Here is a 26,183-nt window from a genome sequence, read left to right on the forward strand (position 1 = left end):
GGTAGCCACTGAGACCTTTGCCCTAGCTTCCAAAACATCCACCCTTGCAGGCTTCCAAACAGCTACCCATTGTCCTGGAACCCAAGGGCGCCACATGTGAGCAGGTGTCAAGTCCTGGCACACCACAGAACCTGCAGCACTCTGCCTCTTTCTCAATGTGGGTAGGAGGGTTAAACATCCAGTTGAGTGGGAAGGCACCCATCCCGCTTGAAGCACCAAGCCTCACGTATGTGCAACCTGTGCAGCTTGCATAGGGCCCCGTGCTTAGATGTACCTGTACGTGATTTAGTGCTCTGCTGTTGCCTTGTAATTCTTAAATCTTTTTTAAGGGGTCCCACATTTTCATTTTGCACTGTCCTTTGAAAATTATATAGCTGGTCCCGCTCTCATCTCTTATTTATTATATAATATACTAACATAATAATAGAGTTTAATTCTCCCCAAAGATCTAACCAAAGTTTGCCAATGCTGGTGCCCACAGGGACCAATGTGTAAATGATTGAAGCAGTTTTGTCAGGGAACCAGTAGGGGGTGCTGGGTCTGGGGTGAATAGGAAAACAAGTCTTATCCAAAAGGAGGAGCTAGTACTTGAACGGCTAAGTGTTGTCCTGTGGGAATGTGAGATGGCTGTAGCCAGATCTTCCAATTAAAAAAACACACACAAAACAAGATGCACTTTATATTTTTAAATATTAAATCATCATATTTTAAAATGTTGATTCAATTAGAAAAAATATACTCCGTGTGGGCCAAACAAAACATATCTGCTTGGCCATAACTTGGAGAAGTTACAGCTTATGACTTCTGGCCTAGAACCTCAAAAGCAAAAGCATGTTCCTTAGTTTCCATCCTTGTTTTTCAATAAGGTTGACACCTTCATTTTTCCTCTCTTTTAGAACACAAAAGCAGTTAACTTGTAAGTGATATGGAGAATCCAGACCGTAGGAATAAATGCTTGCCTTCATCCTGGAGGAAGGAAAAAAATCATTTTATTTTGGATGGAGCCACTACAATGAAAACAAATATAAAGCCATTCTCAATAGGCAGGTTATGGTGTGTATTAAATTATTACTAAACTGCTGTTTCAGTTACTGATATTGGTGATCAGACATAAATAAAACACATAAATAAAATAGTTGTGTGTTGTTTAACAATAGAAACATGTTCTGAGAAATGGGTTGTAAGGTGATTTAGTCATGCAAACATCACTACTGGGCTACATGGTGGAGCCTATTGCTTCTAGGGTACAAACCCGTACAGCATGTTAGTGTGCTGACTACCGTAGGCAATTGTAACACAATGATAAGTATTTATGTATTTAAACATATCTAAACATAGAAAAGGTAAAATTAAGATATGGTATAACAGGTGGAAAATAGCACACCTGTACAGGGCACATACCATGAATGGAACTTGCAGTACTGGAAGTTGCTCTGGGTGAGTCTCTGAGTGGTGAGTGAATGTGAAGGCCTAGGATGTTCTGTATAAACGTATTACTGTATAAACTTTATAAACACTGGACACTTAGGCTACACAAAATTTCATTAAAAATGTTTTATTTCTTCAGTAATAAATTAACCTTAGCTCACAATGAACATTTGGTTTATAAACTTTAATTTCTTAAAACTTTTTGACTCTGATAATAATGCTTAGCTTAAAACAAACACGTTGTACAGCTGTACAAAATATTTCTTTATATCCTTATTCTATAAGCTTTTTTATATTTTTTTAACATTGGAAAAACATTTTTGTGAAAAACTAAGATATAAACACACACATTAGCCTAAACCTACACAGGGTCAGAATCCTCATATCACTGTCTTCCTCCTCCACATCTTGTACCACTGGAAGGTCTTCAGGGGCAATAACACACATGAAGCTATCACCTTCTATGATAACAATGCCTTCTTCTGGAGTACTTCCTGAAGGACCTGTCAGAAGCTGTTTTACAGTTAACATTTTAAGTAGGAGTATACCCTAAAATAATGATAAAAAGCATAGCAAAGACATAAACCAGTAACATATTTATTATCAAGTATTATGCACTGTACATAATTCTATGTACCATACTTTTATATGACTGTCACCACAAACGTGAGTAATGTGTTGTGCTACAGCTTTACAATGACCACATCACTAGCAATAGGAATTTTTCAGGTCTATTATAATCTTATGGGGCCACCATATCGCATATGGTATATGGTCCATCATTGATTAAAATGTTATGTAGCTCACGACTGTATATTAAGGAATGTTAAGGAGTAAATGGGATTCAATGTCTTCTTAGGTTTATGGCCAGCACCTGGTGTCTCCTCTCTACTAACCTTATATAAACAGATTATACTATACTATACCTTATATAAACAGATTAGGAAGCAGCCCCTCTCTTAATTCTCATTCATATATTCAGTTTATGGAATCTTTAAAATACATAGTTCTCTTGGAGATCAATTTAAATGAATGAAGAAAAGTCAATGAGCCTCTTAGAGAGATTTTAAAAGTGCAGAATGTGTTGTCATTTCACCACAGGATAGGCTTGTTCCACCTGCACTCTCTCTTTCCTACTGTTCTTATTTATAACTTTTTTTTTTATTCATTTCTCTTGTCTTTTCATTTACTGCACTGCCAGGCAGATACTTCCATATTCTGTCCACTAGACTAGAAGAAATGCTCCAGGCATTCTGAAACTGTGAGTTTCCTTTCCTGCCAAAATTCCCTTCCCAGAAGGGCTGCTGTATATGTTGGTAGATAAGAATGTGCACTGCACAACTTCAACGAGTGCCATTGACATTGTCATCTAGGGGAATGTTTCCTCCCAAGTGGTACAGAGTTCAACTTACATAGCTGAACAAGCCATGCTTTCCTGGAAACTGCCTTAGACCCAATGGTAAGGACTATAACTTACCTAAGCTCTTGCTTATTCTCCTATAAAGTGTACACATGAAATCTATGGCACAGGTACACTGCAACATCTGTTCACGTGACCCTTTTTCTTTTCATTAGAAAATCTTCAATTCCTCCTCAAATGTTGTCTCCAGGAATAAGTCTGTTATCAGTGGGTTCTAAAAGTGCTGGGCTGATTTTATCAGAACCACTTGGATGAGTTGTGTGAAAAATAAAGATTCCTAGACTCCAGGATTAAGATTCTGGTTTGGAAGATCTGCGGCAGGGCCTATTAAAGCAGCATCTCCATGCCTCATCCTGACCTAGGTAATTCTGATATGCAGCCATATTAAGGAAACACTGTCTACCTCCATGCTAGATTATAACGGCCCTTCACAGTTGGGCATCAACTACCTTGACTCGCATCACATGCTGTGTTTCAGCCTTTCTGGACTATTCCCCATCACTGACTATACCATGCTTTTTGATGCCTCATATCCATTATACACCCTTTGTCTGCGAGAGGTTTTCTGATTTTTCCCATCATATGAACTTGTATCTTGTTCTTTTAGATCTAAATGAAATGGTATCTCCTTGAATTGGACTTCCAGTACTTCCTCACCTGTAATCAATTATTCCTAAATCTTTGTTCCTATAACAATACGTATTATAGAAGTGATACTTAAAAATTGTTACATGTCCCTAAAATGATTTTTAAAACTATGTAATTACATCATTAATTTAGTTTATAGCATAAGTTTAAATCACAACCAAAGATATAATTTCTTGCATATCAACTATAATGCTTATTTCCAGCATTAAAATATCCACTATTATTTAAAATAAAGGTTTTTTTACTTAAAATATTTATGCTATCACTTTTCAAAATGTATCCAAAATAATCTAAATACTTGTCTTAGGTCAGGTTCTTTCAGAATAAGACAGCATTCAAACATCTTTGATTTATTAATGGGAGAAACTGGTAAAAAAGTAGGGATAACTATAGCATTTCAGGTGAAGTCACAGGATAAGCCGGGTACTGCTGAGAGCTTAGATGACGATTGCACATCCTTTGGGCAACAAAGTTATAGTTTGAAGCTCTGCACTTGTCATTACTGGCTTATGAATGGCTGATACACTCAACAAACTAAAATACTCTTATAAAGAGCAGCTTTATAAAACCTACTAGAAACATTACGGCCAAGACACATCAGAACCAAAACTTAGTAATCTTCAGGGAAGATGGTAACATTGATTCCTAGATCATCATCATCATCATTTTCAAGTTCTTTATCATTTTCTTTAGTAATACACTGGGCACATGCTTTTTCTGGGTTTTTTTTCTTATGAGTATATGATGAGTTATTTTTCTCTTTGATCTTGGGATGTAAGTTAGTCATGGTTTCCCTTTCCAAAGCATGCTGTAGGCAGTTGTAAAACCTGTAAAGAAAAAAGTACTACTGTTATATCTGTGTGTACTGAAACGAAATGATTGAAATACACCAAGAGCTTGTAAGTTACGTAAATTTGACTATGTCCTATATTAGCTTTATAAATATAAATCAAATAAATAATATGTTTTATTAGGGAAATAAACGCATTTCAGTTCTTTAAGAACAGCCCTGAAAACTGGATTGGAATCACCTTTTGACAATCTCTGTTCTACCTCACTTTCCAACCCAAATGTAGGGGTCAAAGATGAGGGTAAGAAAGAATGCAATTATTATTACATAAATATAATGGCTCATTTTAGGTAATTTGTATAATGTATGAGGTTACAAATACAGATCACCTCTACATAATTAGAAATAACTTCTCTCAATATTTTTCTTTTCAGTTTATTAATGTAGTCTTTATTAATTAATCCATATACCTATTTTTTCACAATTAGAATATTACATATAAATTTTTACATTGTTTTTTCAAATTTAACATTTATTGAGAATGGCAGTATAACATTATGTCATCTAGATTGGCCTTTATTTATATTCAAATTTTCCCTGATAAAAACAAAAATGTGGTAAGCATTTTTGAAAATGATGTGATGTGAGTTTTTAGCCATTTCTTTACTATAGACACCTAGAAATATGATTACATGGTTAAAGGGCATAAACATTACAATGCTCTTGATAAATACTGCTTGTTTTCCACAATAGATGTTCAAAGAAATATGCTTCCAATAGCTGCACTTGAGAGAGATCACTACACCCATACACTGAATATTCCCATCAAAAAACACATTCTACCTGGATGGGTGAAAATGATATCGCATTATTTTAACTTTCATTTCTTTGTAAGTAAAATAGAATGTTTCTCATATATTAGCTATTTGAATTTTTTAGTGTAAATTATTCTTTCCCTTTATTCATTTTTCTATTGGAGTTTTAGTGTTAGTTTTGTGATACAGTAAACTGTAGGCTCCCTGAAAACCAGGCCTCGTTTCTTTTCTACCCTCATGTTAACACCTAACACAAAACTCCGCTTGACACAGTAGCCTGCAGCAGGCAGCATGGTGTGTTGCATGCATTTGACACCAACATTCTTTTGGGAAAGGTGATGTCAGCTAATTCCAATTAATTTCCCACAGTCTTGATTTTTCACATTTATAAAGCTGGATATTATTATCCTGTAGCTATCAGGGTTGTCAAAGGATTACAGATGATATATGTTTAAGTACCCAGAGAGTTAGTTATCAAAAATGACTACTTTTATAGAATATAGACTTCATGAGGCCAAGGATCCTATCTACCTGTCTTCTGTTATATTCTTAGCATTTAGTAGAGTGCTGGCATACTCAGTAAGACTATATTGAATAAATGAATGAATAACCCCAGAATAAAAATGTAACTATAAATGTATTATCCTAGGTCCCAAATCAGAATGATCTGAAAGTTAGGAAACCCCCCTGCCACTGCAGAGATCTCATCTTACTTTGATGTCCTATTATAATGGGAGACTAAGGCAGGAAATTTTTGATATCTATAGAATAGATCTCTATTTGGACCAATTTTCATCTTTGTTTGATTCAATAAACAGGCTAAGGTCTACTTACGAAGCCTATAAAACTCGAAAACTCCAAATATCCACCTATTCCTAAATATGTTACCTAACTCTAATACATATACATGATGAGTACATATCCTGTCCATTTTCAAGAACTTATGCACTCATCACTGTACACCTTGATATCTAGTGCTGTGCTTGGCAAACAACAGATGCTCAATAAATATTTTATCAATGAATGAATCTCAAAAACGGACACAGAGTTAAATTTAAAAAGACTGAGATATGTGACATACATAACTTTTTGGGCCTTGTTCCATGGTAACATCCTTTCATTTAATGCACCCTTTATATCCTTCCGTTACTGAAACCTGGCTCCCCTGTAGACACCATCTTCCATCGTTCCTCCCACGCGGAGACTGCTTATCCTTTCCATATCCTGCTACCACAGAGCTGAGAGATGAGGTCAGAATAAAACCGGCTCATCAACATTTTCCCAAATTCCTCCATCTGCCCCTCATGTCATCTACCAATAATCTGTTTGGGTCCTTACATTGATGAAAACTTCTATGCTTGGCTTGATCTTTCTTTCTAGGTCTTGTCACCATCTTAGGTGATGTCAATGACTGGTGTCCTTCTCATGTTCCACACAGCCTGTTCAGAATGACTTACATTAACGTTATCTAAAACATAAATCTGAGCATGCTACAAGATGGTGTGGCTCATCCTGATCATAAGACACCATCCATGTTATACAACCTCATCTTCTACCATTCTTTATCAGCCCTGCACTTTAGGCTTAGGTAACTGAGTGGTTTTTTCTGGATTATACTTTCTTCCTAGAAAATGAAAGATAAGATTAAATTGCTCCTTTATGATCACCGAGAATTAACAGCTTGTGAAAAATGCCTCATCCATCACATTAAAAAAAAGTAATTAAAAAGGAATGTATGCCTTACTTTAATCAACCATTAAAGAACCTAAGAATTCAAAGCTATGTCCTTAGGGTACCAAAACAACTGGTAAAATGGAACAAAGATCCTTTCCTGTATAAAAACTTCAAATACTAGTTTTCCTTTCCCTTTTCTAAGAGAACTTTAAAAGTCCTTTGAGAAATAGTACTCAATAAGTCAAAAGTTATGTTCTCCCCTTATACAGTAACACTTAAGTCTGATTCTTAAAAGTGCAATTTTCTCAACTCTCACAGGCAACAAAATGAGCTCTGAGATTTAAGGAAAAAAAAAAAAAAGTATGTTCAGGCAACTGTGTTTTTTCTCTCCTTGAAAGAAAAGCAAATAGTCTTCAGTTTTTCTGCCTCTGCAGTCAGGATTATCATAGCATAGGACAACTTGTACTTAGTTCTCTTCATAAGTTTTCAGGCCAAGCCTGAGAAAATTAATTCTTGTTTTTCAACGTCAGTTAGAAAACCAATTGCAACAGAAAGCTCGAATTTCTCTAACTTCTCAAACAAAAACACAGAATTGAGGAAACTGAGGCACAATTTTATTTCCTTTAGGCTTCCATCATTCACAAATATCAAAGAAGGCTATTCTAATATGTATTTAGATTTTAACTAGCATTTTCTTTAAAAAACAACATGTATGTGACAGGCCGAGTGCCCAGTACTAGAAGCACAGAGAAGTGGTCTGTGGTCTGTGCCCTCAAGGAGCTCATGGTTTAACAGGAGCTACAGAACTGTAAAGCCACATTTAACACACCATGAAAAAGATGGGACACAGTGCTCCAACTGCAATCACAAAGTGCTCTCGGTCATAAGATCCAATGCCTGGGCTGAACTGCGAGGATGAATGGAAGCTGACAATGTGCTAAGAGAGGAATTAGGAGGAAAAAAAATGGGGGCATGGGGGATGTCCCAGGAAAAACTATTAGAAAATAAAATATATGTTTTCGCTTTATATTATTTACTTATTTGGTCTTAAGTATACAGTTGACCCTTGAACAATATGGTTTTGAACTATGCAGGTCCATTTACATGCAGATTTTTTTTGAATAAAAGCTACACCAAATATTCCTGCTTCTCCTTCTACCTTCTCTACCTCTTCTGCCTCTGCCACCCCTGAGATAGCAGGACCAACCACTCCTCTTCCTCAGCCTATTCAAGGTGAAGACGATGAAGACAAAGGCTTTTGTGATGATCCACTTCCACTTAATGAATAATAAATATATTTTCTCTTCCTTATGATTTTCTTAATAACTTTTTTCTCTAGCTTACTTTATTGTAAGAATACAGTACACAATATATATAACATACAATACATGTGCCAATCAACTGCTTATGTTATGAATAATGCTTCCAGTCAAACGTAGGATATCAGTACCTAAGTTTCTTGGGAGTCAAGTCATATGTCAGCCAGGTGCGGTGGCTTATGCATGTAATCCCAACACTTTGGGAGGCCAAGGTGGGTGATCACCTGAGTCCAGGAGTTTGAGACCAGCCTAGGCAACATGGCGAAACTCCATCTCTACAAAAAAATACAAAAAATTATCTGGGCTTGGTGGTACATGCCTGTAGTACCAGCTACTCGGGAAGCTGAGGTGGAGGATCACTTGAGCCTGGAAGGCAAAGGTTGCAGTGAGCCAAGATCACGCCTCTGTACTCCAGCCTGGGTGACAGTGAGACCCTGTCTCAAAAACAACAACAATGAAAGCCATGTGGATTTTCAACTACATAGGGGGGTGGTGACCCTAACCCCATGTTGTTCAAGGGTCAACTATACAGGGAAATGTGTGTTATTTATTTAGCTGTTTTAGACCCATTTTTAGAAATGGTAAGACTTGACCATGTGCAGTGGTTCATGCTTATAATCCCAAAACTTTGGGAGGCTAAGGCATGACAATCACTTCTGGCCAGGCCAGGAGTTCGAGACCAACCTGGACAACATAGAAAGACCTCATCTCTACCAAAAAAAAAAAAAAAAAGAAAAATGATAAGACTAGCAACTATGAGAAATCTAAGACAGCTGTTATTCTTTAGTCCTCCTTCTCTGTGTTACCCCTTTTTCCAATCTGCTGCCATGTCTGATGGATATTCTGCAGTCTCATTCTCATTCATCTTGTTACTCAGGGACCTATTACTTCTTCCCTAGACTATAGAAAGAGCCTACTTGTACTCACCCCATCTCTAAACCATCTGACAGGTCTTCCAGAATAATCATCCTAATGCTTTGAAGCCTTAAAAAAAGTAGCACTATTTATGAAAAAGTCTAGTCAACTAAATTTGTGAACATTTATTATCCACTATTCTCATTTCAGACACTCAGAATATAATGAACAAGAAACTGTTTTTGCCTTTGGAGAACTCAATATAATGTGTTCACTTTCAAGCTCCTTTATCTTTTATGATTAATTCAATAAACATTTCTTGGGCTTCTACTATGAGCCAGATATATGTTACATTGTAGGATAAGATATCTCAAGTGTGTTTGTGTATGTGTGTAAGGTTGGGGGCTGGTGGGGGGAGTCCTATCTTCAATGTGACCATGTTGAAGTGGAAAAAAAAGATGTGCAATTAAGTAATTGTAATTCAATGTAATAGAAATACCTGTTTTGCACTGGTAAATGATGGTAAGAATCAGAACCAAGAAAATGGCTGGTAAATGATGATAAGAATTGGAACCAAGAAAATGGCTGGGGGATTTAGAATAAGATAAGAAACATATTAAGGAAAAGCTGGTGAGATATTTTAATTAGATATGTTCAAATGGTTATTGGATATGTTGGCCCAAGACTCTAGAAAGATTTGGAAGACCTGCCAGTACATGGAAAAGTAGCAGAACTAGTTGAAGTCATGGGCTAAGGAGAGAAGCTTGGAGAACAGCATTTAATGAAGAGGAAGAAGAGAAACCTACAATGAAACTAAGAAGAAACATCACAAGCAGGAAGAAAAGCAGCAAAGTGATACAACAGAAATTCTTACTCTCTCATCTTCCAGGTAAACCGAACCATTCACTGATCCCTATTTAGGGCTTACATATTGCCATCTGTATTAGTCCATCTTCACGCTGCTGATAAAGACATACCTGAGACTGGGCCATTTACAAAAGAAAGAGAGTTAATGGACTTACGGTTCCATGTGGCTGGGGAGGCCTCACAGTTATGGTGGAAGGTCTCACATGGCAGCAGACATGTGAGCTTGTGCAGGAAGACTCCCGTTTCTAAAACCATCAGATCTCATGAGACTTACGATCATGAGAACAGCACAGGAAAGACCTTGTCCCCAGGATTCAATTACCTCCCACTGGGTCGTCCCACAACACGTGGGAATTCAAGATTAGATTTGGATAGGGACAGAGCCAAAGCATATCATTCCCCCACTGGCCCCTCCCAAATCTCATGTTCTCACATTTCAAAACTAATCATCCCTTTCCAACAGTCCCCCAAAGTCTTAACTCATTTCAGCATGAACTCAAAAGTCCACAGTCCAAAGTCTCATCTGAGACAAGGCAAGTCTCTTCTGCCTATCAGCCTGTAAAATCAAAAGCAAGTTAGTTATTTCCTAGATACAATGGTGGTACAGGCATTGGGTAAATACAGCCATTCCAAATAGGATAAATTGGCCAAAACAAAGGGGCTACAGGCCCCATGGAAGTCTAAAATCCAGCAGGGCAGTCAAATATTAAAGCTCCAAAATGATCTCCTTTGACTCCATGTCTCACATCCAGATCATGCTGATGCAAGAGGTGGGTTCCCATAGTCTTGGGCAGCTCTGCCTCTGTGGCTTTGCAGGGTACAGCTTCCCTTCTGGCTGCCTTCACAAGCTGGCACTGAGTGTCTGTGGCTTTTCCAGGTACACAGTACAAGCTGTCAGTGGATCTATCATTCTGGGGTCTGAAGGATGGTAGCCCTCTTCTCACAGCTCCACTAGGCAGTGCCCGAGTAGAGACTCTGTGTGGGGCCTCTGACCCCACATTTCACTTTGGCACTGCCCTAGCAGAGGTTCTCCATGAGGGCCCTGCCTCTGCACTAAACTTCCATCTGGGCATCCAGGTATTGCCATGCATCTTCTGAAATCTAGGTGGAGGTCCCCAGATGCCAGTTCTTGACTTTTATCCATTCATAGGCTCAACATCACATGGAAGCTACCAAGGTTTGGGGCTTGCACCCTCTGAAGCCACAGCCCCAAGCTCTACGTTGGTCCCTTTCAGCCATGGCTTGAGTGGCTGGGACACAGGGCACCAAGCTCCTAGGCTGCACACAGCACGGGGACCTTGGGCCCGGCCCACAAAACCACTTTTTCCTCCTAGGCCTCTGGGCCTGTGATGGGAGGGAATGCTGTGCCTGTGATGGGAGGGACTGCTATGAAGACCTCTGACATGCCCTAGAGACATTTTCCCCATTGCCTTGGGGATTAACATTCAGCTCCTCATTACTTATGCAAACTTCTATGGTCAACTTGAATTTCTCCTCAGAAAATGGGATTTTCTTTTCTACTGCATTGTCAGGCTGCAAGTTTTCCAAACTTTTATGCTCTGCTTCCCTTATAAAACTGAATGTATCTAACAGCACCCAAGTCACCTCTTGAATGCTTTGCTGCTTAGAAATTTCTTCTGCCAGATACCCTAAATCATGTCTCTCAACTTCAAAGTTCCACAAATCTTGAGGGCAGGGATAAAATGCTGCCAGTCTCTTTGCTAAAACATAACAAGAGTCACCTTTGCTCCAGTTCCCAACAAGTTCCTCATCTCCATCTGAGACTACATCAGCCTGGATTTCCTTGTCCATATCATTATCAGCATTTTGGTCAAAGCCATTAGACAAGTCTCTAGGAAGTTCCAAACTTTCCCACATATTTCCTGTCTTCTTCTGAACCCTCCAAACTGTTCCAACCTCTACCTGTTACCCAGTTCCAAAGTCGCTTCCACATTTTTGGGTATCTTTTCAGCAGTGCCCCACTATACTGGTACCAATTTACTGTATTAGTCCGTTTTCACGCTGCTCATAAAGACATGCCCAAGACTGGGCAATTTACAAAAGAAAGATATTTAATGAACTTACAGTTCCATGTGGCTGGGAAGGCCTCACAGTCATGGTGGAAGGTGAAAGGCACGTCTCACATGGCGGCAGGCAAGTGAAGAGAGCTTGTGCAGAGTGACTACTGTTTTTAAAACCATCAGATCTTGTGAGACTTATGCACCATCACAAGAACAGCCCAGGAAAGACCTGCCCCCATGATTCAATTACCTCCCTCCAGCTCCTTCTCACAACACATGGGAATTCAAGATGAGATTTGGGTGAGGACAAAGCCAAACCATATCACTATCTCTTTTTCCTTTGTTCATGCTCTTCTTTTTTGTCTATCATGCTATTTCCCCTTTCCACAGAACTCTTCATATAAAAACCCTGTCTGCATTTTAGGCCCTGCTCAGTGACTTCTTCCATGAAGCTTTCTTTGATTACACTATACCACTTCTGGGTATATATCCAACAGAACTGAAAGCAGTGACTCAGATACTTGTACAATGATGTTCAGAGCAGCATGATTTATAATAGCCAAAAGGGAAAGACACCTTAAATGTCCATTGACACATCAATGAATAAACAAAATGCAGTCTATAAATACAATGGAATATTATTCAGTCTTAAGGAAAACTGAAATTCTGATACACGTTACAGCATGGATGAATCCTGCATTAACTAAGTAAAATAGGCCAGACACTAGAGGATGCCTATTGTATGATCCCACTTAGATGAATTACCTATAATAGTGAAATTCATAGAGAAAATAGAATAGTGATTACCAGGGGAATGGAGTATGAGGAATCAAGAGTTAGTGTTTAATGGGTATAGAGGTTTAGTTTGTGATGATGAAAATGTTCTGGAGATGGACAGTGGTGACAGTTGCATAACAATGTGAATGCACTTAATGCCACTGGTTAAAATGGTAAATTTCCTATTACATACATTTTATCACAAAATACAGTTAAAAAAAAATCAACCATTGAAAGTGGATTCAATTACTTTTCTTCCAGATTTGCTTTATCAACAATATTAGATGACAATATATTCTGCCCCTTTATTGTACATTTTATGTAATATTTTCTCGTTACACAGTTGGTGAAAAGCACATGGCTCATTTTATGCTACTCATAGCCAGATGGTGGTTTCATCTGACCCATGTGCTGACTGCTTATTAATAGATTCAAAGACAGCCTTCCTCTTGTAGTTAGTCAATAGCTATCCAAATTTCTCTAGATAGTTATGTATGGACTGTCTTCCTACATCTGGTGTCAGTCCCTGTCCCTTCCAGTCTCCAACTTAGCTGTTTATAAAGCAGGCTGCTGCTTGAAGGTCTTGTCTTGCCCAGCTCCAGAAACAACAGGAACCCAATGGATAAGTCTCTTCCCACTAAGAAGTGGGCTTAGGAATTGTTTCTCATGAACAAGGCCTTTTTTTTTATTAAAAATATTTTACCTCTTTAATTTTCACATTTATAGAATATTTCTTATTGCTGAAATGTTTTTCAGGATTTTTTGAGTTTTTGAAGTCCTCTGAATTGTGAAACTTTGGTCCTATGGCAAACCAATCTTAGTACTTAATGAATGTCTGATTGCATAACTCATCACCTCCAGGATTTTTTTCTCTTTTCAACATCAGAGGAGTAACTCTGTCTCTGCATTTGGTTGAACATACAGCTGTTCCCAAAGGAGCTCCTTAATTTGTTCTCACTTTCTAAATTCACATGTAATCTTCTAATCAGTATCTTAAGACATTTTTACCCTTCTTTAATTTTTCCCTGATTTTATATGATAAGTGTGGCTCTTAATGGCAGCATGCACATTATAATCTCAAAACATATTTTTGAGTCAATGGATTTAAGCATAATTTGATTTTACAGTTGGTGAACGTGGCTCAATTAACTTCACCAGGTGTATAGTTAGTTGATCTTGGGCTCTATTTATAAGCTTGTTAAAATTCAAGAAAGGAAATAGAGAAAACTGATTTGCCACCTCCTATGTTTTAGCAAACAGTCTCACTGGATTACAATTTAATAAGTGGTAAACTTATGGAATGGTACCAGTAAATACTTACGTATAGTAGTCTGTAGTCTGGTGGAGTGGGTTGTTGCTTATTTAAAAGTATTACTTTAGTTAGAATACTTGCTCAAAGCATTTTGTGGCCAGGTGTTTGTGGTCAGTTTTTCTCAACCAGGGTGTGGCTGGAAAATTAAGCTCTAGTACCCTAAGACATCCATTGTAAGTAATGAATTAACTTCTCTCCAATGTATCTAAAATAGTACATGTTACATAAAATCCTTGAGAGAATTCAGAAAATAGTCACTCAAATAACTTTGTGAATTGTGTGGTTCAAATGAGGAACCCTAGTTGAGAAAGCCTGGATGGTGATATTTTTATGATTGTAGGTTTATTCTCCATGAATCAATGAAGGAGAAGGGCTATCCTGTCCTGAGAGTCCAAAACATAACAGAGTCAGGGCAGTCGTTATAAATACACTATCTAATGAATATAATAATTATTCTTTAAGATAGGTATTTCTCAGAAGTTAGAGATAAGAAAATTGAAGTCCGGAAAGTTGAGCAATTTGGTGAAACCAGACTGAGTAACTCAGAACCAGGATTTGAACCCAGTTCTGCCTTGGTGGCGTACTTCTACCTCATTTCACCCTTTTACACTGCCACCACTAGCACTTGTTGGCCTTCAATGCTTCAAAAAAAGTTCTAAGTATTAAAGATCTTAAGCAGGCAAGTTAAGCAATAGGAATCCTTTGCACTTTACAAACATGATTTGATAAAGAATGGCTTAGCAGAGAGACATACTAGAAGCATCCTGAATGAGGCTATTGCGATGGTCGTGAATGAGGAAAGAAGCAGTATGGATGGAGACAGAATGACTGAAGAGATATTCAAGCAGCGATTGACTGAATGGAAGTAGCCAAAAGAGTGGGGAGAAGAAAAAAGAAAATTATAAATGACATCAAATTGGCTATTACTCCTTGGATAACTCAAAACTGTGCATCTAGCTGATGGTAGGTCAGTGGCATTACTTTCATATATGAAAGACAGCATAATATTTACTACTTTGTGTATAAACTTTATTCTTGGGAAAAAGTTGTAAAAGAAAATAATATAAAAGTTTCCTTTGCCAGGAGGTAACGATGAAGAACAAAAGAAGTATGGAGATGTGAAATGAAAGCCATACCTTCCATTGAGAAAGTTATGGCAATTCTAGATCTAATCCATGACAAGAGTTTGGTATTAAACTAGCCTAAGCCAGAGAAGTGAAATATTTATCAGACAAAAAAAGTCAACCAGGCTGTTCCCCTCAACAGGAAAGACTAGGTAATCTCTGAGAGGTCACATCTAGGGGCAGTGTGCACCTCTTCCCTGGCTGCCTTCAAATTGATCAGTTACGGTTCCTGTGGCTGCTGGGCTGTCTTTCCGGAATGATTATGTTTCTCCCCTTTATGCCGGCTTCTGGTGGTCACGTGCCCTACCATCCCCCAGAAAGCCTCTCCTGAATATGCTCCATTTAGTGCCCATGGCAGCCTGACCTACTCTCATCTATTACTTTGATCATCTTTTTATTATTGATAATAAAAGTATTTTTAAATTATCTACAAATAGATAAACAGTTGGCATTATAAACTGAAGATGGTAAGTATTAATGTTTTCAAGGATGACCTAGGCATATATGAATAACATGGAAATACCCAATTAATATACCTCTCAATTCTTTTCTTGTTTTCCTCCATTTTTTGATTTGCCACATTTAACAGGAAGTCAATATATTCCTCTGTCACCATCAGTTTTCCCTTATGGCTTAATGGAACTTCTAAGCCATGTGTACTCCGGACAGCCTACAAGGAAAAAACAATTTAGATATGAAGACTTAGATACCACAGAAACTGAAAATAACTCAAGAAAAGTCCCAGTCAGGGCTGTGTTTGAACATAATTTAGTTCCATTACAACAGTTAAGTTAGTGCTTTGATAGAATTTAGCTGAGCACAGTTAAATCAAAGGAGATTAAATAAAATTTTTTCCATCATCTACAGTCATTTCTAAAGAAAGACATTCTATACATTATCTTTCAGAGAAACAGATGGTATCAAAGAATCAAATAACTTTTAACAATTTCAATCTCACTATAGCTTAGAAAGCCATAATACACAACTTAAAGAAAGAAATAAAACCTCAACAGAAATCTCAAGGGAAAATCAAAAAGAACTGGATGCCAAAGGGTCTCAATGCTCTTGGAGCAGAGCACAGTTACAAGAGTAAACCATGCCTCCTCTATCATACACAGGAGCTGCTTCTCAATGCTTTAGGGTTCACAATCTTAATAGCCCTGTTGATGAAACAGTCAACATGTTCCAAGTAGAGGCAAACACTAGACAGAGGTTAAGAACAACCATACAAGCTCTATAAAAATTATTATGAGAATAAAAATTCACTCCATAAACTTTTTTTTTTTTTTTTCCAGACAGAGTTTCGCTCTTGTTGCCCCGGCTGGAGTGCAATGGTGCAATCTCAGCTCACCGCAACCTCTGCCTCCCAGATTCAAGCGATTCTCCTGCCTTAGCCTCCGAGTAGCTGGGATTACAGGCATGTGCCACACCTGGCTAATTTTGTATTTTTAGTAGAGATGGGGTTTCTCCATGTTGGTCAGGCTGGTCTTGAACTCCCAGTCTCAGGTGATCCACCCACCTCGGCCTCCCAAAGTGCTGGGATTACAGGCATGAGCCACCACGCCTGGCCACTCCACAAACTTTTACTGAGCATCTGCAATGTTCTAGGCTCCCTATAAGGCATGAAGATACAGGGTGACTATAACATGACCTCTGGCTTTAAGAGTTATGACAGAAGAAACACACATGCATGCATGTGCATGTATATACACACACACACACACACACACACTGGCAAGAAAATGTTGAAGAAAAGCAACTAACTGAGTCTAAGAACTCAGCTTTATGCGAAAGGCAGCAATTGAGTTGGGATTTTAAAGGATGAGTACAATTTCACCAGACATAAAAACTAAGAAGGGGCCGGGCATGGTGGCTCACACCTGTAATCCCAACACTTTGGGAGGCCAAGGAAGGCGGATCACCTGAGGTCAGGAGTTCGAGACCAGCCTGGCCAACATGGTGAAACCCCGTCTCTACTAAAAATACAAAAATTAACCAGGCATGGTGGCAGGGGCCTGTAATTCCAGCTACTTGGGAGGCTGAGGCAGGAAAATCACTTGAACCTGGGAGGCGAAGGTTGCAGTGAGCACTGCAATCTGCAGTGCAGATTGAGCCATTGCACTATAGTCTGGGCAATAAGAGTGAAACCCTATCTCAAAAAAAAAAAAAAAAAAAAAGGAGACGGGGAGGGGGAGGAAGAACTCCAGCCAGAGGGGCCACTTATCTGTGGGCATAGAGACATGAAAGAACATGATACCCTTGGAAAACAATCAATAGTTCTATATGGCTGGAGCATAAGTATGAAATTGGAAGATAAACAGGTAGATGCAAAATAGTCTGGGTAAGACCTTGAATACCAAGAAAATGTTTGGAGGCCCTGAGGCTTTTTATTTTTTGAGACAGAGTCTTGCTCTGTCGCCCAGGCTGGAGTGCAGTGGCATGATCTGGGCTCACTGCAACCTCCGCCTCCCAGGTTCAAGCAATTCTCCTGCCTCAGCCTCTCAAGTAGCTGTAATTACAGGCACATGCCACCATGCCTGGCTAATTTTGGTATTTTTAGTAGAGATGGGGTTTCACTATGTTGGTCAGGCTGGTCTCGAACTCCTGACCTCAGGTGATCCACCCACCTTGGCCTCCCAAAGTGCTGGGATTACAGGCATGAGCCACCGGCGCCCAGCCAAGGCCCTGAGTTTTTAAAAGGGGGATTCTGAGAGCGCTGGTTGGAGGGACTCAAGGAGAAGACCTAAAGTAAGAAGACTAGTCAGGAGACAATGGTAAAGACTGAGTGAGGTTAGGGATCTTGAGGGCTGGGCAGTGCCAGAAGACCTAGGGTGAGGTCAAGTATTAGAAACGAGGGGCAGCATGGATAGGACCTATAAGGAATTGAATATGGAAACAAAGAAGGTGAAAGAATGGCTCTGTTTTCACCTGGGCTACCAGATGGAGTAAAGAGATGGGGACACAAACCAGTACCACGGGCTTTAATATTCTTTTCTTTGTTTTTTTGAGACAGAGTCTCGCTCTGTCCAGCTGGAGCGCAGTGGTGTGATCTCGGCTCACTGCAACTTCCGCCTCCTGAGTTCAAGTGATTCTCCTGCCTCAGCCTCCTGAGTAGCTGGGACCACAGGTACGCACCACCACGCCCAGCTAATTTTTGTATTTTTAGTAGAGATGGGGTTTCACCAGGATTGTCTCAATCTCTTGACCTCATGATTCGCCTGCCTTGGCCTCCCAAGGTGCTGGGATTACCGGCATGAGCCACCACACCTGGCCAGGCTTTGATTTTCTATTTAGCCATGCTTTAAGGGTATCCTCTTTGTCGTCCACCCCTATTTGGGAAATAGGTTATTGTTAAAAATAGATAGAAAATAGGAGAGTATAGGAAGGTAGAAGGAGGGTAATCTCAAATAGTTCAAAAACGTGCCATGCCAAACAGTAAATATCACAGGAGATCAGAATAGGGCAAAATATCTAAGGGCTAGCTTGGCTAGAGAAGGACTCAAAAAGAATGCAAGTCTTAAAAGATCATCTAGTCAAAAGGTCGGCAAATCTTTTCTCTAAAAGGACAGATAGTAAACATTTTTTGATTTTGCAAGCCATATAGTATCTGTCACAACTACTAAAGTTTGCCATTGTCTCACAAAAGCAACCTCAGACAATAAGTAATCAAATGAGTATAGTGGGATCCGGCCCCATGTGGGCTGAATGTGGCCCTACGACAGTAGTTTGCTGGACCACCGATACTGCTGAGAAAATTCAAACCCTGAGGGATTGAGGAGCTTGCCCAAATTCACACAGCTGTGATCCAGCAGGTATCAGTAAAGGGGACTTTGGACTCTCTCTGTGACTCTTTCCATGATGTCATAGTGCTTTTGGGCCTTGCCTACTTAGGATGAGGAGGGCAGAGTTAAGAATCAGGTTAAAAGTAAGTGGAGAAGAATATTATTAAATGAGACCTCAACTGTAAATCCAAACTCTGGACTTTGCCCTGTAGGAAGGAGAAAGTCACTGAGGGTTTATGAGTAAGAGAATGGCAAGAAGATTTGAGAAAGGAGACATGAAAGGCAGGAGTCTAATTAGGTTATTCAATCTCTGGATCACTTTACACTAAAAAAATTGCTCTTTGACAAAATATCTTACCAACATAGTTTTTCCTCTCTTTCCCACCGTTATGCCAGAGTTCCTGAAACCAGCATCTATTGCCACGGAATGCTGTAAGAAAATAAAACTTGTTAAATTTTGATATTGTGGGTAATCAGATCATCTGTTTGGCTCCACAAACTACAGAAACATATATAACCCTAAAAGCTATTAAGGTTTTTAAAATTTTTTTTTGGCTAGCCAATACGGACTATGGTTAAAAATGACTTTGATCAAACTCCTAACATCAGGAAAAATATTGAAATAGGAACTATGGATGTGTCATTGAGAAAGAGTAAAAGTAGAATTCAATCACAAACAGTGACATTTGGCTAGTGATTGCTTCCAGAAAGCAGAATGTAACCAAAAAACAATCATTCTTCTAATTGTGTTGTGTAAAAATAAACAAAACAAAATCTTTTAAAATGAGTACAATGTTTCTCAATATCCCTTCTATTGCTTAAAAAACTTTGTTGAAATGATATAAGAAAGCATAGAAAGCATACAAATTCTGGTCTGACTGGGGTGGCTTTGTAAGTTATTTTGTCAGTCTCTAAATGTCAGAGAGCCCTGGGGAGCAGACATGGGTCCCTTATTTTCTCCAGCTCAGTAGTTCTTAAGCAAGAATAATTTTGAACCCCAGGGGCCATCTGGCAATGTCTGAAGCCATTTTTGGTTGTTAAGTTGCCACAACTCAAGGGAAGAGGAAGGGAGATCTCTAGCAAATAGTGGGTAGAGGCCAGGGATGCAGCTTAAACATTCTCCATTGTACAGGACAGCCCCCACACAAATAATTATTTGACCAGAAATGCCAGCTGCGCCATGGTTGAGAAACCTTGCTCTAAGTACATGCTCTCCTTTTGAGATTCCCTGGTTTAAATACCATATATATATGTGTGTGTGTGTAAATGTGTGTGTGTGTATATATGTACATATATAGTGTATGTATACACATATATGTATATATACACACGCATACATATATGTGTATACACACATATATACATATGTGTATACACATATATGTATACATACTCACATCCAGTCTAATTTCTAGACTGGATAAATAAATGACACCATCATCTATCTAGCCGCTCAAGCTCCAAACCTAGTCAGCCCTGATGCTTTCTACTTCTTCATCCCCTATACCCAATTCCCATTGATTCTGCCTCTACGATTACCTCAAATTAATCTAGTTCTTGCCACATCCACTGCCCACTCTTTTTCAAGTCTCCATCACCTCTCTCCTTAACTTCTGGAGGAGTCTCCCAGTTAATCTCCTTTCACTCTTGCCCCCTTCAAACCATTCTTACAGACTAGCTAGTGACAGAATCCAAACTCTAAACCATGACTAATGATGTTCTATTTGCTCCAGCCCTTGCTATTTTCTCTAACCTTGAGTGGCTTCCCTTCTGTTGTTTGAATACTCCAAACCCTTTCCTGCATCAACTTCTTTATTTTTGCTGTTCCTCTATCAGGACTACTCTTTTCCTGGCTGGTTTCTTGTCATTCATCCTGTTTCCATTCAATGCTACTACCTAAAAAGGTCCTCTTCTTTTTTGAGAAGGAATTCCACTCTTGTCACCCAGGCTGGAGTGCAATGGTGCAATCTCAGCTCACTGCAACCTTCAAATAAAGGCCTTTGTTAACCACCTCTTTAAATGCAGCTCTCCCCTGACTCTCTAGTGGAGTGCCCTTCTTATCTCCTTCATAGCACGTTTCACAGTGAGAAATTGTTTTATTACATACTTTACATACTTATTGCCTGCCTCTGTCCCCTAGAATACAAACATAAGCTCCTTAGGTAAGGATCCCCCTCAAAAAGAGGCTGTGAATGAGTGAATTTCTCAGTTCCTCTAAGTCCACTTCAATTAGCTCCCTGAAATGTTAGCCTTCCAATGAGGCTTAGGCCCAGAGAAGAGCAAGGCTGGGCTCAATCAGGATTAGCACAGAGAACAGAACATGGATATAGAAACAGGAGAGTTAAAGTCTGGAGACACATCAGTGATGTGATGTGGTATAATGAGACTAAAATAAGGTTAGATAAAAGTTCAGGGTTAGAGCAGAGACTGAAGCCATGAGCCACTAAATGATTAAACACTATGTTTTGGAGACTATCTCTAAATGCTCGTGTTCCTCAGGCCCTCTTCTTTTTCTTCTGTACTTTCTCCACAGAGGATTTCATCTAGGCTCATGGCTTAAAATAATTGTGTATTGGCGTCTTCTCAATGTCTGTCCTCAGTCCACATGGCTCCCCTGAGTTCCAGACTTCTACCCAAACGTCTATTTGAAATTTTCACTTAGGTGGTGTTGTTATGGACTGAATTGTGTCTACAGGGCTTCAAAATTCCTATGTTGATGCCCTAACCTCCAATGTGACTATATTTGGAGATGAGGCCTTTAAGGTGGTAATTAGGTTTAATGAAATCATAAGGATGGAGCCCTGATCCAACAGGACTGGTGTCCTTACAATAAGTAGAAGAAACAAGTGACATGCATACATAGAGAAAGGGCCATGAGAGGACACAGGGAGAAGGCAGCTGCCTGCAAGCCAAGGACAAGGGCCTCAGAAGGAACTACCCCTGCCAGTACCTTCATCCTGGACTTTCAGCCTCCTAACTGTGAGAAAAATAAATTTCTGTTGTTTATACTACCCAGTCTGTGTTATATTGTTATGGCAATGCTAGCAGACAAAAACAGGCGTCTTAACAGACATTTCACACTTAACATATGAATCACATTCTTGATTCCCATTCCTTCTGAGAGGTGAGGCCAGCTGGACTTCCTGAGTCAAGTGGGGATTTGGATAACTTTTCTGCCTAGTTAGAGGATTGTAAATGCACCAATCAGCATTCTGTAAAAATGCACCAATCAGCGCTCTGTGTCTAGCTAAAGGATTGTAAATGCACCAATCAGCACTCTGTAAAAATGCACCAATCAGTGCTCTGTGTCTAGCTAAAGGATTATAAACGCCCCAATCAGCACTCTGTAAAAAAGCACCAATCAGCGCTCTGTGTCTAGCTAAAGGATTGTAAACGCACCAATCAGCACTCTGTAAAATGGACGAATCAGCAGTCTGTAAAATGGACCAATCAGCAAGACGTGAGTGGGGCCAAATAAGGGAATAAAAGCTGGCCACTCGAGCCAGCAGTGGCAACCCGCTTGGGTCCCCTTCCAAGCTGTGGAAGCTTTGTTCTTTTGCTCTTCACAGTAAATCTTGCTGCTGCTCACTCTTTGGGCCCACACTACCTTTATGAGCTGTAACACTCACTGCGGAGGTCTGCGGCTTCATTCCTGTAGTCAGCAAGACCACTCACCCACTGGGAGGAACAAACAACTCCAGATGGGCCACCTTTAAGAGCTGTAACACACTGCGAAGGTCTGTGGCTTCACTCCTAAGGTCAGTGAGACCACGAACCCACGAGGAGGAAAAAACAACTTTGGACACACCACCTTTAAGAGCTGTAACACTCACTGCGAATGTCTGCGGCTTCACTCCTGAAGTCAGTGAGACCATGAACCCACCGGGATGAACAAACAACTCTGGACATGCCACTTTTAAGAGCTATAACACTCACTGTGAAGGTCTGTGGCTTCACTCCTGAAGTCAGTAAGACCACAAACCCACCAGAAGGAGGAAACTCCAGACACATCTGAACATCTGAAGGAAAAAACTCCGGACATGCCATCTTTAAGAACTGTAACACTCACCATGAGTGTCTGCGGCTTCATTCTTGAAGTCAGTGAGACCAAGAACTCACCAGAAGGAACCAATTCCAGACACATTTTGGCGACCCAGATGGGACACATTTTGGCAACCCAGATGGGACAATCACCTATTGCCAAGTGGTGAGTACCACTGGACCCCTTTTGTTTGCTATTCTGTTCTATTTTTCCTTAGAATTCGGGGGCTAAATACCAGGCACCTGTCGGCCAAACACTCAGGCATCAATAGGCTCACGCTTGAAATGCATCCTAAGCCATTGGGACCAATTTGACCCGCAAACCCTTAAAAAGAGGCGGCTCATATTTTTTTATGCATTACAGCTTGGCCCCAATATTCTCTCTCTGATGGGGAAACATGGCCACCTGAGGGAAGTACAAATTACAATACTATCCTGCAGCTTGACCTTTTCTGTAACAGGGAAAGTAAATGGAGTGAAATACCTTATGTCCAAGCTTTCCTTTCATTGAAGGAGAATACACAACTATGCAAACTTGCAATTTACATCCTACAAGAGGACCTCTCAGCTTACCCCCATATCCTAGCCTCCCTATAGCTCCCCTTCCTATTAATGATAAGCCTCCTCTAATCTCCCCCGCCCAGAAGGAAACAAGCAAAGAAATCTCCAAAGGACTACAAAAACCCCTGGGCTATCAGTTATCTCCCCTTCAAGCAGTAGGGAGAGGGGAATTTGGCCCAACTTGGGTACATGTCTCCTTCTCCCTCTCTGATTTAAAGCAGATCAAGGTAGATCTGGGGAAGTTTTCAGATGATCCTGATAGGTATACAGATGTCCTACAGGCTCTACGGCAAACCTTTGATCTCTCTTAGAGAGATGTCATGCATTGTTAGATCAAACCCTGGTCTTTAATGAAAAGAATGTGGCTTTAGCTGCAGCCTTGAGAGTTTGGAGATACCTGATATCTCAGTCAAGTAAGCGACAGAATGACAGCCAAAGAAAGTGGCAAATTCCCTACCAGTCAGCAAGCCATCCCCAGTATGGATCCCCACTGGGACCTCGACTCAGATCATAGGGACTGGAGTCATAAACATCTGTTGACCTGTGTTCTAGAAGGACTAAGGAGAATTAGGAAAAAGCCCACGAATTATTCAACGATGTCCACCGTAACTCAGGGAAAGGAAGAAAATCCTTTTGCCTTCCTCGAGCGGCTACGGGAGGCCTGAAGAAAATATACTCCCCTGTCACCCGACTCACTCGAGAGTCAACTGATCCTTAAAGATGAGTTTATTATCCAATCAGCCGCAGGTATCAGAAGAAAGCTCCAAAAGCAAGCCCTGGGCTCTGAACAAAATCTGGAGGCATTATTAAACCTGGCAACGTTGGTGTTCTATAATAGGGACCAAGAGGAACAGACCCAAAAGGAAAAGCGAGATCAGAGAAAGGCTGCAGCCTTAGTCACGGCCCTCAGACAAACAAACCTTGATGGTTCAGAGAGGACATAAAATGGAGCAGGCCAATCACCAGTGGGGCTTGTTACCAGTGTGGTTTGCAAGGACACCTTAAAAAAGATTGTCCAACAAGAAACAAGTTGCCTGCTCGTCCACGTCTGCTATGCCGAGGCAATCACTGGAAGGTGCACTGCCCCAGAGAACAAAGGTTCTCTGGGCCAGGAGCCCCCAACCAGCTGAACCAAAAACAGGACTGAGGGTGCCTGGGGCAAGCGCCAGCTCATGTCATCACCCTCACTGAGCCCCGGGTATGTTTAACCATTGAGGGCCAGGAAATTGACTTCCTCCTGGACACTGGTGAGGCTTTCTCAGTGTTAATCTCCTGTCTCAGGGAGCTGTCCTCAAGGTCCATTACCATTCGAGGAATCGTGGGACAGCCTGTAACCAGGTATTTCTCCCACCTCCTCAGTTGTGATTGCGATACTTTGTTACAGATAGTAAGTATGCTTATCTAATCCTACATGCCCATGCTGCAATATGGAAAGAAAGGGAGTTCCTAACCTCTGGGGGAACTCCCATTAAATACCACAAGGAAATTATGGAGTTACTGCACACAGTGTAAAAACTCAAGGAGGTGGCAGTCTTACACTGCCAAAGCCATCAGAAAGGTGAAGGAGAAAAGGCAGAAGGAAACCGTCGGGCAGATGCGGAGGCCAAAATTGCTGCCAGGCGGAACATCCCATTAGAAATACCTACAGAAAGACCCTTGGTATGGAACAAACCCCTCCAAGAGGTTTAGCTCCAGTATTCCCCAACCAAAACAGAATGGGGACTTTCACAGGGGCATAGTTTTCTCCCCTCAGGGTGGTTAATGACAGAAGAAGGAAAGGTACTTATACCCAAAGCCAGCCAGTGGAAAATACTTAAACCCCTCCACCAAACTGTTCATATGGGTATTGAAAACACGCATCAAATGGCCAAATCCCTATTTACAGGGCCAAATCTCCTCCAGACCATCCAACAGGCAGTCAAAGCCTGTGAGGGGTGTGCCAAAGGAATAATCCCTTGGTTCACCCTAAGGCCCCTTTTGGGGAACAAAGAATAGGTCACTATCCCAGAGAGGACTGGCAGTTAGACTTCACTCATATGCCTAAGTCAAAGGGATTTCAGTACTTGTTGGTCTGTGTTGATACCTTTACAAATTGGATAGAAGCTTTCCCCTGCAAGACAGAGAAGGCTCAGGAAGTGATTAAAGTGTTAAGTCATGAAATAATTCCTAGATTTGGGCTTCCCCAAAGCTTACAGAGCAACAGTGGTCCGGCTTTTAAAGCCATGATAACTCAGGGAATTTCCAGGGCGCTAGGGATACAATATCACCTTCACTGCGCCTGGAGGCCACAATCCTCAGGGAAGGTCGAGAAGGCAAATGAAACACTCAAGAGGCACTTAAGGAAACTAATACAAGAAACTCATCTCCCATGGCCTACTCTTTTGCCCAAGGCCTTGTTGAGAATCCAAAATTGTCCTCACAAAATGGGGCTCAGTCCATATGAAATGCTGTATGGAAGAACTTCTCTCACAAATGAACTCCTACTTGATCAGGAAACGGCCAACTTGGTCAAAAATATAACTTCTTTGGCAAAATATCAATGAAACCTTAAAAACCTACCTGAAGGATGTCACAGAGAAAAGGGAACAGAGTTGTTTCAACCAGGAGATCTAGCTTTGGTCAAATCTCTCCCCTCTACCTCCCCATCTACAGATTCTTTGTGGGAAGGACCACACTCAGTAATCCTCTCTACCCCCACTGCAGTTAAGGTGGCAGGAGTGGAATCTTAGATTCACCACACCCCAGTTAA

At 40.3% G+C, this 26,183-nt stretch overlaps 1 protein-coding gene across 9 annotated transcripts in view; it reads right to left on the reverse strand.

Annotated features, from left to right (window-relative positions):
• Positions 1-671: 671 nt before the first annotated feature.
• TYW3 (tRNA-yW synthesizing protein 3 homolog) overlaps positions 672-26,183 on the reverse strand; it is a 33,663-nt gene continuing 8,151 nt past the window's right edge. For 2 of the 9 annotated variants that reach the window (XM_054492172.2, XM_054492146.2), the window contains 5 exons: positions 19,191-19,262; positions 15,587-15,720; positions 11,902-12,001; positions 8,226-8,369; positions 4,198-4,323 (listed from right to left, as the gene is read on the reverse strand). In XM_054492172.2, coding sequence (XP_054348147.1) covers positions 8,247-8,369; positions 11,902-12,001; positions 15,587-15,720; positions 19,191-19,262 — 429 coding nt within the window. In that variant the 3' untranslated portion in view covers positions 4,198-4,323; positions 8,226-8,246. Of the gene's footprint in view, positions 967-1,539; positions 4,324-6,182; positions 6,340-8,225; positions 8,370-11,901; positions 12,002-15,586; positions 15,721-19,190; positions 19,263-26,183 lie in introns of those variants that run through there. The other 7 variants (XM_063654117.1, XM_054492191.2, XR_008503229.2 and 4 more) reach the window with 6 other exon arrangements.

The sequence above is a fragment of the Pongo pygmaeus genome, chromosome 1 (assembly GCF_028885625.2).
Source record: "Pongo pygmaeus isolate AG05252 chromosome 1, NHGRI_mPonPyg2-v2.0_pri, whole genome shotgun sequence".
NCBI classification, from domain to species: Eukaryota; Metazoa; Chordata; class Mammalia; order Primates; family Hominidae; genus Pongo; species Pongo pygmaeus.